Genomic DNA, 14969 nt, shown 5'->3' with positions numbered 1-14969 from the left:
ACCCATTTATCATGCTTATTTTCATAATTTTTCATGAGCAACCACTGTGCCAGAAAGTGAAAGGTCACCATTTGAGACATTTTGGCCATTTGTTACAGTTTCTACGCCAAATTAAGTTCAACTGTGCCCCAATTCACTAGTATGTACTTCACCAATCTTGACCTGGTGGAGATCCTAGCGACTGTGGTTTTAAGTACCGTCTGCATCAGTGGTGTCAAACTGGCGGCCCTCCAGTTTTTTGCAGAACCAAGTCCCATCATACCTTACAATGCCTTATGGGACTTACGTTCTGCAACAGCTGGAGGGCCGCCGGTTTGACACCTGTGGTCTACATCGTCAAAAACAAAACTACGACTACACAGCTTAATATTTGGGACTGCTTTATAAATAAATTTAACTGAGCACAAAAAAAATAAAAATAAATGCCAGTTACCATTCACAGCTGTACCCTCCAGTTTTAGTAAATCAACACCTGTGACTGTTCTATATATGCAAGGTCAAACATTTATTTTTATTTATACAAAGTGCTTCAGAACTATATTGTATTTTAATGAAATGCACAATATCACAGTCTGTACAGATTAACAAACATTTGTCACATAGAAATGTATGTAAACCCTCAATCTCTATTTTCAGGAAGTTTGTTTGACCCAGGAAGAAAAAAAAAAAAGAAGAAGTACGCATTGCAACTTACCAGCCCTTATGCGATGGATGCTTTAGGGGGTTACCCTCTACTAATACAAAGCAACAATCAATGACAAAGCTCCTACAAAAATTTTGCCCACTTACCATTCAAACTCCTTATGCATCTTATATCTACGTTTTTCAAATGTGAATCATCACGCAAGTCCATATTATCAGGAATACATTGCAAGGGAAGCCTAGCAAAAACTAAATCAATCTAAAGAGGAAAGAAAATATATATATTTACAGTCACAAAATCTAACGTAACAGCAAAATAAAAATAAAAACAATAAAGAACCCATGTACATTTGGCAAGATGCTTTACAGCGAATTCATAATGAACATTATTATGCCAGTATCAGACTGACTCGCACATTGCGTAAAAATAGGATTTTTATAACAGCTTACCTGTAAAATCCTTTTCTTTGAAGTACATCACAGGGCACAGAGCCATAGTAATTACTATGTGGATTATAGGCCACCTTCAGGTGATTGACACTGGCACACCTTAAACAGGAAGTTGCCTCCCTATATAACCCCTCCCTCTACTGGGAGTACCTCAGTTTTTGCCAGTGTCTAAGGTGCAAAGCAATACAAGTGTATACCAGAAAAAGGGGAGGCACCTCTGTGCCCCGTGATGTACTTCAAAACAAAAGGAAGTTACAGGTAAGCTGTTATAAAAATCCCATTTTCTTATTGTACATCACGGGACACAGAGCCATAGTAATGTCCCAGAGCAATGCCAACTGAGGAGAGACAACAGAATTAGGGCAACATGAGACTAGAGGAGTTATACTGCTGCCTGCAGCACACGACGCACAAGGCGATATCCTCATGCCTTTTTACATTCATCTGATAAAATCTGGTAAATGTATGGACTGAAGACCAAGTTGAGGCTTTGCAGATTTGAATCATGGAAGCTTGGTGATGCACCCCCACGAGGCACCAACAGTCCTAGTGGAATGCGCTTTTGATTTGAGAGGGTGGAATCACTCTTTAATCCATAAGCCTGAACAGTTACTTGCTGAATTCATCTAGAAATAGTAGATTTCGATGCTGCCTGTCCTCTTTTAGGACCTTCAGGCAACAAACAAAACATCAGTTTTTCGAGGTGAAGGTAGAACATCCTGGTGGTCGTTGAAACAATACCAATAAGGCCAACACCTGGCCTTTGAAAGTAATCAAGGCCAGCTTCATTTCTAACCCCATCTTCAGAAAGTCAAGGATTCTACACATGACCTGCCTCCTGGGGTTCCAACACCTGGATTTAACCCAGGAGACATATGCCTTCCGGACTCCAATATGTGGTTCTGGAGGCCAGCTTTCCTTGCATTAACCAAGGTAGATACCACTGAACTTGACAGCCCATGTTTCTTCAGAATGTGGGACTCAATAGCCAAACCATTAAATTTTGTGTTTGTAAGGTAGGATGTAATAGTAGACCTTGCGAGAGAAGGTCTGGACGTGGTGGTAGGGTCCAGACCCTACCGCCATCCTTATGATCTCTGCATACCAAGATCTCCTGGGCCACAAGAATTACCAACTTCCCTTCCTGCTTGATCCTGCAAAGAAGTCATGGACGCAGGCAGAATAGGAGGGAATGCATCCGCATGCTAGCGGATCCTTTGACACAGAGTTGTTTATTTCTTTGTTGAACCTGGACGCAAACAGATCTACGTCTGGGGTCCCCCCCCCATCTTTGACAGGAAGATATTGGGGTGAAGGAACCATTCTCTCGGGAACCACTGCTGGCAACTCAAGTAGTCTGCCTGCCAATTTTCTATTACCAGAATGAAGGCAGCCGATAGGATACGATTCACCTTTCTGGGCCGCACAACTTCTTGTGCCCCCTTGGCGATTGACATAAGCCATTCCTTTGGATGCTCGGATTGGATCCTGGCAGGACAATTCTGTAAACTGAACATTCAGGCCCTCAGGACCAAGTGCTCTGCCCGAATCTCTAGAATGTTAATAGGCAAGGCCATTTCTGATCTGGGCCACTTTTCTTGGACCGCTGCCTCTTCCAGAACTGCTCCCCAATCCAAAAAAGGTTAGTATATGTTGTTATCACTTCCCAGGTAATTGAAGAAAAGATTTTCCCCTTTGCAGATTTTTGGTTATTAACCACTTCAATACAGGGCACTTTCGCCCCCTTCCTTCCCAGCCCAATTTTCAGCTTTCAGCGCTCTAGCGCTTTCAGTGACAATTGCGCAGTCATGCTACACTGTACCCAAATGAAATTTTTATAATTTTGTTCGCACAAATAGAGCTTTATTTTGGTGGTATTTATTCACGACTCCGTTTTTTATTTTTTGCGATACAAGCGCAAAAACAAAAAATCGGAAATTTGGGGAAAAAAAAAAAAAAAAAAAAAAAAAAACCACAATATTTTCTATTTTAAAAGAAATCCAATAAAATCAAATTTTGTCATAAATTTAAGCCAAAATGTATTCTGTTACATGTTTTTGGTAAAAAAAATTCCGTTAAGTGTATAATAATTGGTTTGTGTGATCACGGACATATGTACGCAAATGATCATGTACATATGTGTGCAGATAATCATTGGGACATGTGATTTTAGTGGGACATATTTTTATTATTAGGGACATGTATGTTTTGGGGACATGTGTGGGGACATTGTGTTTACTGTGTGGTGATTTGTGTGTACACTAGTGATCAGTGAGTAAAAAGCTATAAAAAAAAAAAAAAAAAAAAAAGCTCATACTCGCTGATCATCAGCCGGCTGCAGCGATCTGCTCTCCTCTCCTCAGCGATGACTTCTGTGTGAGGAGAGGAGGAGCCGATTGCCTAGCAACCGGCTGTTTGTTTACATCACATGACGGGCGTGATTGGACACGGCCGTCATGTGATCAGGAGGGCCAATCACAGAGCCCTCCTGCCGATCTGAGATGCGCCGTGTCCGGGTGACAGGGGCGCATCGGGATCGCGCCGCTGCGCGGGCGCGCGATCCCGCTCCTCCTGATGGACGTTCCTGAACGTCCTATCAGGAGTAGATGGCTCCCACCCGGCCGTATATGTGCATTGGCCGGGTGGGAAGTGGTTAACCATAAACTGAGGCTCCGGCGCACTTTTGGAGTCAGACACATTGGGAAATCTAGAGCTTGAACCCTTTGTTTCCAAGCCGATATACTGTTTTGCAACAGTCTCGAATGAAACTGAGCATAAGGAATGGCCACAGATGAAGCCACCATCTTTCCAACAACCTCATGCAAAGCTGAATAGAAGAAATCATCGTGCGTCGACCACCTAAATCACTTCCTTTATGGCGCTGATCTTTGCCTGGGGCAAGAATACCCCTTTCTGGGTGTATCTATGATCAAACCCAAGCATTTTAGCCTTCATGGTTTTAAGGAAGATTTACCTAGGTTGGATTCTCAACCTAGGTAATCCAGGTAGTTGAATGTGGTGACCATACTTTGGTCTAAGCGGGCTACTGACTGGTCTATCAAGAGCAGATCGTCTAGGTAAACTATAATCGTTATACTTTGGGCCCTTAATGTGGCTAGAGGAGGGGCCAGAACCTTTGTAAACACTCAAGGTGCAGTAGCTAGACTGAAAAGCAGAGCTACACATTGAAAATGAAGATTTTCTACCTTGAAAAAAGTAGATATTACTGGTGAGCGGGGGAAATAGGCACATGGGAGGTATACATCTTTGATGTCAATTGACTAGAGGTCGACCGATATGGGTTTTTCTCTGGCCGATGCCGATATTTAGAAATCATGGCGGCCGATAGCCGATATATGATGCCGATTTTTTTGGGCCGATATGTTAGGCCGATTTTATTTTATTTATTTATTTTTAATCCCCCTTGATCTAACACACCTTTCCCACTGGGGCGTTTTAAGGCGCTTTTGGGCTAAAAATAGCGCCTGTAAAATGGCTCCCCTGCAGTCTGTGTGAAAGACAGAGTGCTTTCACACTGAGGCGATGCGCTGGCAGGATCTTAAAAAAAAGTCCTGCAAGCAGCACGTTTGGAGTGGTGTATACCGCTCCTCCACCACTCCTGCCCATTGATATGAATGGGCACCACTGCCGAAGCGCATGCAATGCGATTTGGCAGCGGTGCTTCATGGGCGCATTTAACCTCTTCCTTGGCCGCTAGCTGGGTTATATGTGCCCCACTAGCAGCCAAATAGCACCGCTAAAATGATGGTAAAGAGCCGCTAAAACTTGCGTTTTACCATCAACGCCTGTCCGCTCCAGTGTGAAAGCGGCCTTCATACGTGATACAGAAAATTTCTTACACTTAAACATTTATTAAACAAAACAAACCTCCAATCAGTTTACTTGTATGTATGATTTAGATAAAAAAAAAAAAAAAAAAATTATATATATATATATATATATATATATATATATATATAATAAAAACAGGTAGTCAAAAAAAAAAAAAATGGGCTAACTTTACTGTTTTTATTTTTTAAATGGTGTATTTTTTTTCCCCAAAAAAATGCATTTGAAAGACCTCTGTGCAAATGCCGTGTGACATAAAATATTGCAACAACCGCTATTTTATTCCCTAGGATCTCTGCTAAAAAAATATATATCCTTTTCGGGGGTCTAAGTGATTTTCTGGCAGAAAATACAGGATTTTTTACTTGTAAGCAACAAGTGTCAGAAAAGATTTAGTCTTTAAATGGTTAAACTGAGAACTTCTACACACAGAGATGACTTAATTCATTCAAGTGTAAACATTGTATCTTTCTGTTCTTTTCTTGGCAGCCTGCCCAGAGTGGAGGAAAGGGTTGCTATGACGATTCAGTCAACTTAGACCATTCTATACAGAAGTCATTTCAAAGTCCCGCTGTAGTTCTAAATCGGCTTTTTATCAGCACAAATCGGCCGATGCCGATTATTTAAAAAACGGCAAATATCGGCCGATATATCGGTCGACCTCTACAATTGACCCCAGAAGTTTTCCTCTTTGTAGGATGGAGATAACTGATTGGAGTGACTCCATGCGGGAAAAAAATAAATAAAAAAACCCCAGATATTCAGGAATTGAATTCGATTTTTGAGATCCAGAATGTCCAGTTGGTTTTGGTGAACCAAACCCCAACCTCTGCTCTTACATGGGGACCACCATGATCACTTTTTGCCAAAAGATGGTCCAATGCTTGAAAGACAGACTTTTTCTCTGGATCCTTGGGAAACGTTTGATCTGAGAAAGAGGAGAACTCCTGGAACTCCAGTTTGTACCCTGGAGCTATTGAAGTCCACCATCTGTCTCGACACTCTTCCTACCAGACCCTTGAGAACTGCAGAAGTATTCCCCCTACTCGAGCGAGTAGGGGCGCCTCCTCATAACGAGGCTTTAGTATTTTGTAGGTTTCCTCCCCCAAGACTTTTGTCCCTGGGGTTGACCCATAGGATCTTTTGAACTTGACGGTGGAGGCCGTCATGACTGCCTGGAGGCTAATGCCCCTGGCACAAGAGAAGGAGCTTGTTAAAACGAAACACTTTTACTCCTTTTCATAAATTGCAAAAGGGGTACTTCTTCCACTAAAATTTCTTTGGCTGTATTCCCAAATCCCCAAACAGCTGTTTCACTGCAAAAAATGTTTTAGCCCCCTTTGGGGGTGTTTCAAATCTCCCTTCTGACTTTAGCCCGATGCAGAGTTTTTAAATATACTCCCGTGCTGGACATGGGAAGACGCCAACGCCGTGCTTTGCCCGTCCCTTCCATCACAGTCCCCCCCCCCCCCCCTTTCAACAGTGTGTATTCCCCCGCAGGCATCCGACAGGATCGGCGTGTTGGATAGTGAGGAGGAGACCTGTAACAAGCCGCTGTGCAGGGGCGGTGGAAAAAAAAAAAAAAAAAAAAACACGGAGCGGCATTGATCGCCTTTGGCTTCCCCCTATGGAGGGAGAGCTTTGTCCAGGTGGGGGGTGTTTCGTGGAAGAAAATCCCCCCAGTGGGGACTCTTAGGCATGATATTTACTTTTTTTAAAGGAGACATTTCAAAAGAAAATGTAAAAAATCCCTTAGAAACCTCCACTTTCCCTGCCGTAGGGTTTTCTGTGGTAAAAACCAGACCCAATCTGCTCAGCACAGCTTTACTCGTGACCAACACTTTAGATACTGGCAAAAAAACAAAACAAAAAAAAAAAACAAAAAACTGGGAGGTACTCCCAGTAGTGGGAGGGGTTACATTGGAAGGCAACTTCCTGTTTAGGGTGTGCCAGTGTCCATCACCTGAAGGTGGCCTATAACCCACACAGTAATTACTATGGCTCCGTGTTCAGTGATGTACGAGTAAGAAAGTTCCAGGCCATAGTCTAAGTATAGCCTGTAAGGCTCGGATCACACTGGGGCAAACTGTCAGACGACTTAATCGCCTGACAAGTCGTGCTCCATTCAGTGCAATGGAACCATTCTAAAAATCAGAGTGACTCAAGTCGCTCTGACTTAGAAAAAAGGTTCCTGTACCATTTGGGCGCAGCTTCAGAACCACATGTATAGACTTCTATTACAGAAGTCATTTGCAAGCCTTGCTAAAGTCACACTGTACAGGGCTTCTGCAGAGTCGGGCAACTCTGAAGCCGCCCCAGTGTGAACCGAGCCTGAGAGGATGGCCGCTTCCATTCAAGGCTTCCAAGCTCTTGTACACACAGTCGGAATGTCCGAAACTTGCATTGCATACACACGGTCAGACAAAGTTGTTCGTACGTAATGTGACAATGTTATTTCGTCATGACGGGACTACGTTCAGGCTAGTAGCCAATAGCTTTGGTCTAGGAATTTGATCTGAGCATGCGTGGCACTTTGTCCGATCGGAATTCTCTACACACAATCGGGCAAAGTCCGATTGGATCATGTTGTCGGAAGGTTTTATAGCGCAGCTCTAAACTTTTTCTGTCGGAAATACCGACAGAAACAGTCCGATAGAGCCCACGCACAGTCGGTTTAGCCGACAACACGGTCCGATCGGACATTTTCCGTCGGAATGTCCGACCGTGTGTACAAGGGCTTAGACCGGTAATTTAGCTGTATGACTGGCTCCTTGCAGAACAGTGGTTGGTCCAAAGAAAAGAACAAATTCTTTAGTATACTTTGAACACCACCTAAATTAACCGTGCCCTAAGGTTAAAGCTGAGATCCACCCATAAAATGAACTTTACAAAAATACTCAGCATTCTCCCTCAGCAACTTTTTTTACTCACCAACTGCTGTTGCTATATGGTTCCTTCTATTCTGCCATTTCCAGTCCACAGCGATTTAGCTCATTTCCCTCAGCGCCTGTGCTCCTGGGAGATGTGCGTCATCCATTCCCAGGAGTCAGTGGGCAAACGCCGAGGGCTAGCATCGCTTTAGTTAGAAGATTCCTTTCCCTATATGGCGCACGTGTGAGATCAGGAGGTGCAGGCTGGGGTATTCAGCATCACCATATCCCAGAAGAGACTGCTAAGTGAGCTTCACTTCATTTTTTAATAAATCTTATTTTAGATAGTTTAGGGGAGCGTTAAAAGCATCGTCCGGTTTTGCCACCCGTGTCTCCTTAAAAAGTTACACGCATATAGTATAGAGGCAGCTGCCAGTTTATGCCAACAAAATTCTGTATTTTATATTGTGAAAATCATATTTATCAATATTGTGAATGAATGACACTCGGCGTCAGCAGGCACAGGAGTGTTTGGTAACTAGTGAATACATTTCTTTAGTTGATCATGGGTGATTCCTCTATAGATACATCACACATCAATACAGCAATCTAGAATCCTTTGATAAAATGGGTTAGTTTAAAGGGTTTGTTTACTTCATATAATCTGCTTCGTCTTTCAAGGATAATTTCCTCCTGTGTGTGTGCACGCTGTATAAAATAAAAAGTGCCATATGTACATCATTTGTGAGCGCTGACGAGATGTGCCGCATCTCTCCTCTTCCCCCGTCTGACAAATACAGTCAGAAGTCCAGAGATTCTCCTGCCGACGTCAGCCTAGAGGAGAGGAGAGAGCCAGCGCGTCACGTGGCCGCTGATCAGCGCTCACAAATATAGTATAGGCGGGGTTTTTTCTTTTTTTTGTTTTGTTAAAATACAACAAACACACGGGAACATATCCCTAGAAGACAGCAAATTATATAAAGTAAGACATATTACAGCGGCAGGAGGGAGTATGGCAGGCCCTGACACAGGAGCCGTCAGACGGGGAAGACAGGAGCAGAGGAGAGCCACCAGGGCTGCGGATGACAGAGGCACGTAAACCGACCACGGTGTCGGGGCTCAGCAGCCACGATTAACGCGGTCAGTTTACAGAGAAACTGTCAGGATCAGCCAGGTTTTTTTGGCGTTACGGGGGTCCAAAAGATACAGCACAAGCACTGTCTTAACATGATTTAAAGGATCAGGAGACATTTTTTTGGGTGTGGTCAACATACGCTTTTAACCCTTAAAATGTGCCCCAACCCCAATTTTTGCCATCCTTACTTTGCACAGGCAAGCTTGTTAACCAGAATAGGCCCAATCCCTGATCACGGTAAATACTGAGGGATTACTGCACAATACCCTTCCTGGTTGCCAGTTTTCTGGGCCAACCCTCATAATGCACGATCACCCACAACCGATTTCACCTACTTATACCAGAAAAATACAATAAAAAGGGGGTGAGGGAAGGGAGGGAGAAGGATCCGATGTTAAACAGTACTCATTTACGAAATGATAGAACAATTTACACGGGGCCACATACCTCTATCTTCAAGAACTCAAATTTTATAACGGGTACAAAAGCATCTTCCACGGCCTAAAAAAATAATATTAAACTTCCATGTAAAAAAATGAAACCCATCACCACTAATTTAATGCATTTTAGTACAGGAATTTATTACTTTGAATAGCAGAAAGACTAAGCATATTTCATGACCAAAGAGTACAGAGGCGTTACTTAGCCAGGTGTTGGACGCCACATCTGATGCAACAATACCAATGGACCTAGTTCTGTGGGTTTTTTGATGAATAGTCTAATGCTATTGGTAGAATAGGTGGTGTGATAGGTTTTAAGGCAATATTGCTGTATTATGAATAGAAAACGTATTATTGTTAATTTGTAGCTTTTGTAATAAAGCTTATTGAATTTTAATGCTATTGTGGTCTATAAAGTCCATCATCCATTTCACATTTTGTCTTGCAATTATATTGGGACGGGACATTTTGCATTTTCTTTTGTATACACAGTACCACTCTGATGATACAACTAAAACCCTTGAGTCTGTTTTATTTCCTATAGAAAAAGAGGAAGCCTGAAAAGCCAACACTGACACTATTGTTCATTTCGCTTAAAAGGACACCCTCTAAACTGTAGAATAAAAAGGTGTTTAATAAAAGGGTTTGTACTAATTTTAGAATATATTATATCAGGTCAGTACGTTTACAGAATTTACACAAAACTACGCAGAAATTAGAATATCTAGTCAAAAGGAGGAACAAGTTTGAACTGACTACTGAGCCTTTAACTTTCTGCTTTTCCAATAGGCAAGTAGGCTGCATGGAATATAGCAATCCGACATATAACGCATCCACATACCCGGACATCCCTTATCCCATCCTGGAGCTTTAGTTTTTCAACAAATGATTGAAAGAAATCTGATCGCTCAACATGCCTCGGAGCAACACACAGAGCATCAATATCAGAACCTTTAAAAAAAAGAAAAAAAAAAAAAAAACAAGGCATTTATTATAAGTGTCAAAAATCTACATATAGGAGTACACAACCAACAGGAGAAGATGTCAGCAAACCTTTAGTGTGAACTCCAAGCCGATAAGATCCAAATGTGAAGATTTTGCCTCCAGCTGAGGATATTACAGTGGGTGGAAGGCTCTGAAAAAAAAAAAAAAAAAAAAAAAAAAAAAAAAAAAGTCATTTTTGCTGGCATAAAACCAATGTAAAATTATGACATTCATTCCGTGTAGGTCTGTTTATAGGCAAGAAACTTGTTTTCATGCTTTTTCTCACCTAGGACTATTCTCTTCTACAACTAAAATTGACATGTGAAACTGATGGGTACTGATCTAAACAACTGAAGATAAAGGCAATAAAGAAAATAAAACCATGAATCATTTTACGTCAGTGTTTTTACGATGGAACTGAGGAGTTGTGCGAAAGCACTTTAGTGAGGCCCCTTTCACACCAGTGGACAGGCAGACCCGATTGGGCTACCCATTGTGCTCTATGGGGCGAATGCCAGCAGATGTGTCCGCTGACACTTGCCGGGCATCCGATCCGACAAAAGCTGTTGGGGGGGGGAAAAAAAAGACGTATGGCGATATATTCAGATGGAAACAGGAATGCAGTCCCATAGAGGAGAGCGGACACGGATTTGCCTTCTGAGCAGGTGGATTCCGCGCCGACAGACCCACCCAGTAAAAGGGGCCCATTTAAAAATATCTATATCTATATCCACACACACTATAAAAAGTCTACACACCCCTGTTAAAATGTCAAAGTTGTGTGAAAGCACTTTAGTAAGTCCCTTTCCCACCAGCGGTGCAAAAATAAATACACTAAAATAATGCAATCGCATAATGCAGTAGCATTAGAGTCAGTACACACCAGCCATCACTTAAAGTGCCTCTGATTAACCCCAAATAAAGTGCAGCTGTTCCAATAGGTCTTTCCTGACATTTTCTTAGTCTCATCACAGCAAAAGCCAAAGCCTGCAGAGAACTTTCCAAGCATCAGAGGGATTTCATTGTTAAAAGGTATCAGTCAGGAGAAGGGTACAAAAGAATTTCCAAGGCATGGAGCAGAGTGAAGACAGTCATCAAGTGAAGAAAATATGTCATAATCGTGACATTACCAAGAACTGGACGTCCCTCAAAGTTTATGAAATATTTATGTTTCTCTTCAGCTAGAACAGGGGCCTTAGTCATGGTAGAGGGAATTATGAACAGTTCCAAATACCAGTCAATATGGGCACAAAATCTTCAGGCTTCTGCTAGAAAGCTGAACATGAAGAGGATCTTCATCTTTCAGCGTGACAATGACCCAAAGCAAACATCCAAATCAACAAGGGAATGGCTTCACCAAAAGATTAAAGTTTTGGAATGGCCCAGCCAGAGCTCAGACCTGAAGCCAAATTAAAATCTGTAGGGTGATCAGAAGAGGGCTGTGCACAGGAGATGCCTTTTTGCAAAGAAGACATACCCTAAAAAGAATGAGTGCTGTAATAAAATCAAAAAAAAGGTGCTTTAACAAAGCATTAGTTGAATGGGTGTGCACAGTTATGCAACCATACATTTTATTTTTACTTCCCTTCACCTAAAAGATTTCCGTTTGTTGTTCAACCGAGTTGTACAGTTTATAGGTCACAGTAAAAAAAAAAAAAAAAAAAAAAAAAAAAAAAAAAGTTCTGAAAGAATTTATGTTTGTTTTTTTGTCTTTTTTTTACCACCACAGAAGCCTGACATTTTAACAGGGGTGTGTGTGTGATCGGGAGTAGAGGTCGACCGATATGGGTTTTTCTCTGGCCGATGCCGATATTTAGAAATCATGGCGGCCGATAGCCGATATATGATGCCGATTTTTTTGGGCCGATATGTTAGGCCGATTTTATTTTATTTATTTTTAATCCCCCTTGATCTAACACACCTTTCCCACTGGGGTGTTTTTTAAGGCGCTTTTGGGCTAAAAATAGCACCTGTAAAGTGCCTGTAAAATGGCTCCCCTGCGGTCTGTGTGAAAGACAGAGTGCTTTCACACTGAGGCGATGCACTGGCAGGATCTTAAAAAAAAAAGTCCTGCAAGCAGCACGTTTGGAGTGGTGTATACCGCTCATCCACCACTCCTGCCCATTGATATGAATCGGCACCACTGCCGAAGCGCATGCAATGCGATTTGGCAGCGGTGCTTCATGGGCGCATTTAACCTCTTCCTTGGCCGCTAGCTGGGTTATATGTGCCCCACCAGCAGCCAAATAGCACTGCTAAAATGATGGTAAAGAGCCGCTAAAACTTGCGTTTTACCATCAACGCCTGCCCGCTCCAGTGTGAAAGCGGCCTTCATACGTGATACAGAAAATTTCTTACACTTAAACATTTATTAAACAAAACAAACCTCCAATCAGTTTACTTGTATGTATGATTAAGATAAAAAAATAAAATAAAAATATATATATATATATATATATATATATATATATATATATATATATATATATATATATATATATATATATATATATATATATATATATTAAATAAAAACGGGTAGTCAAAGCTTTTGGACAAAAAAAAATGGGCTAACTTTACTGTTTTTATTTTATTTTTATTTTTTAAATGGTGTATTTTTTTCCCAAAAAAATGCATTTGAAAGACCTCTGTGCAAATGCCGTGTGACATAAAATATTGCAACAACCGCTATTTTATTCCCTAGGATCTCTGCTAAAAAAATATATATAATTTTTGGGGGGTCTAAGTGATTTTCTGGCAGAAAATACAGGATTTTTTACTTGTAAGCAACAAGTGTCAGAAAAGATTTAGTCTTTAAATGGTTAAACTGAGAACTTCTACACACAGAGATGACTTAATTCATTCAAGTGTAAACATTGTATCTTTCTGTTCTTTTCTTGGCAGCCTGCCCAGAGTGGAGGAAAGGGTTGCTATGACGATTCAGTCAACTTAGACCATTCTATACAGAAGTCATTTCAAAGTCCCGCTGTAGTTCTAAATCGGCTTTTTATCAGCACAAATCGGCCGATGCCGATTTAAAAAACGGCAAATATCGGCCGATATATCGGTCGACCTCTAATCGGGAGAGATAGAGAAAGAGATATATAGATATACATACACATTATATGTAACCAAGAGATGACCACATCTGTAATCTGCTCTCAGTGGCAAGCTCAAATACTTGGATTAGTCAAATAAAGGGCAACATTTTGCTTAGTGTTTGGCAGAGGTGTCTAACAGGATTACAGATTTGTGGTGGGAAGGTTGGTTCACTATGTGGTGAACGGTCCATCTAGCCATATACCTAGAAAGTTGAGTATTTTGACAAAAAAAATAAATAAATAAAAAAAAGCAGTAAAAACCATCCCTATGCTCCTTAAAAACACTTTTTTTTAAATTTGGATATTGTCAATATTTTGCTTGAACTGTTTACTTGCCAAATCTCCAGTTTGCTTGTTCCTGATGAAATGCTGGATGATGCCTTCTTAGGCGAGGTCATCTGAGGCAGTTGCCAGCGAGTTCTGGGATGTAGTGCAGCTGGTTTACCCAGCATGCACCTCCCAAATCGAACTTTCAGTTTTTTGCCAAAGCTTCTAAACTTAACTCCATAAAAGCCTGTGTCCATGTACACAGTTTTTTTTTTATGAGAGTTTAAAAGCTGCTGGAGGTTAAGGGAGGGTCAACCTCCCTTTCCTGAACACGAACACGTTCAGTATAGGAACGTTTTAACAGCCTTCCTCTGCAAACCGCTGCATTGCCACGGTCAACCTAGGCCAGTGATGGCGAACCTTGGCACCCCAGATGTTTTGGAACTACATTTCCCATGATGCTCATGCACTCTGCAGTGTAGTTGAGCATCATGGGGAATGTAGTTCGAAAACATCTGGGGTGCCAAGGTTCGCCATCACTGACCTAGGTTGTGTGTACATGAAGCCTTTGGCTACCCGAAGACTCCTGGGATTGAGGTTGATATCCCAGGGAATTGCTCAATGATCTAATTACCTAGGCAGAGGGAACAGGAAGTGCTGGCAAACTGCATTAAGAAATAAAAAATAAATAGACAATATCTATTTCGCACTGCATATGCCCATAAGAGGATAACTGAAGAAAAGCCGGCACTCTGGATACATCATCTGTGGTCTTTATTGTATCATGACAAGTATAAAGCTCAGCTCAGAGCTGTGAACAAGCCAAATGCGTCCGCTTGTCCTTTTTATACTTGTCAGGATAGAATAAAGACCACAGATGATATATCCAGAGTGCCAGCTTTTCTCCAGTTATTTTCAAGTTTGCCTGTTTGGATGTAAGGAGATCTTGAGCCTCAGAGCACCTGGATTTTGGGTGTGCCGAAGTTACCAATTATCTGCTTTTCAGATATCGTAGTTCAGAGTGGTGTTACTTTGTGTTGTCATAAGAGGAACAAAAAAATAAAAAAACTATGGGTGAAGCCCCCCCCCCCCCCTTAATACGGTTACCTTAATTTCTCCTAGTTCTGCAATCCATTCTTTGACCAAGTTGTTAAGTTTTCCCAATACAAACATTCTGAAAAAGGAAAAAGACAAGACAATTATTAGCCCTGAATGCACAACGCAAGCCTTT

General features: G+C 41.6%; 1 protein-coding gene across 1 annotated transcript in view; it reads right to left on the bottom strand.

Moving 5' to 3' along the window:
* PAPOLG (poly(A) polymerase gamma) overlaps positions 1-14969 on the bottom strand; it is a 68565-nt gene that overhangs the window by 36287 nt on the left and 17309 nt on the right. Inside the window, exons 3-7 of the mRNA XM_077486059.1 lie at positions 14846-14912; positions 10440-10521; positions 10228-10337; positions 9394-9447; positions 790-901 (exon numbers count right to left, since the gene is read on the bottom strand). Of these exons, the coding sequence (XP_077342185.1) occupies positions 790-901; positions 9394-9447; positions 10228-10337; positions 10440-10521; positions 14846-14912 (425 nt within the window). The remainder of the gene's footprint in view (positions 1-789; positions 902-9393; positions 9448-10227; positions 10338-10439; positions 10522-14845; positions 14913-14969) is intronic.

This window comes from Lithobates pipiens, unplaced genomic scaffold (genome assembly GCF_037356315.1).
Source record: "Lithobates pipiens isolate NorthernLeopardFrog02 unplaced genomic scaffold, aLitPip1_a1.2 Scaffold_18, whole genome shotgun sequence".
NCBI classification, from domain to species: Eukaryota; Metazoa; Chordata; class Amphibia; order Anura; family Ranidae; genus Lithobates; species Lithobates pipiens.
The sequence above is the reverse complement of the archived record's forward strand: the minus strand, read 5'-3'. Positions and strand labels throughout refer to the sequence as shown.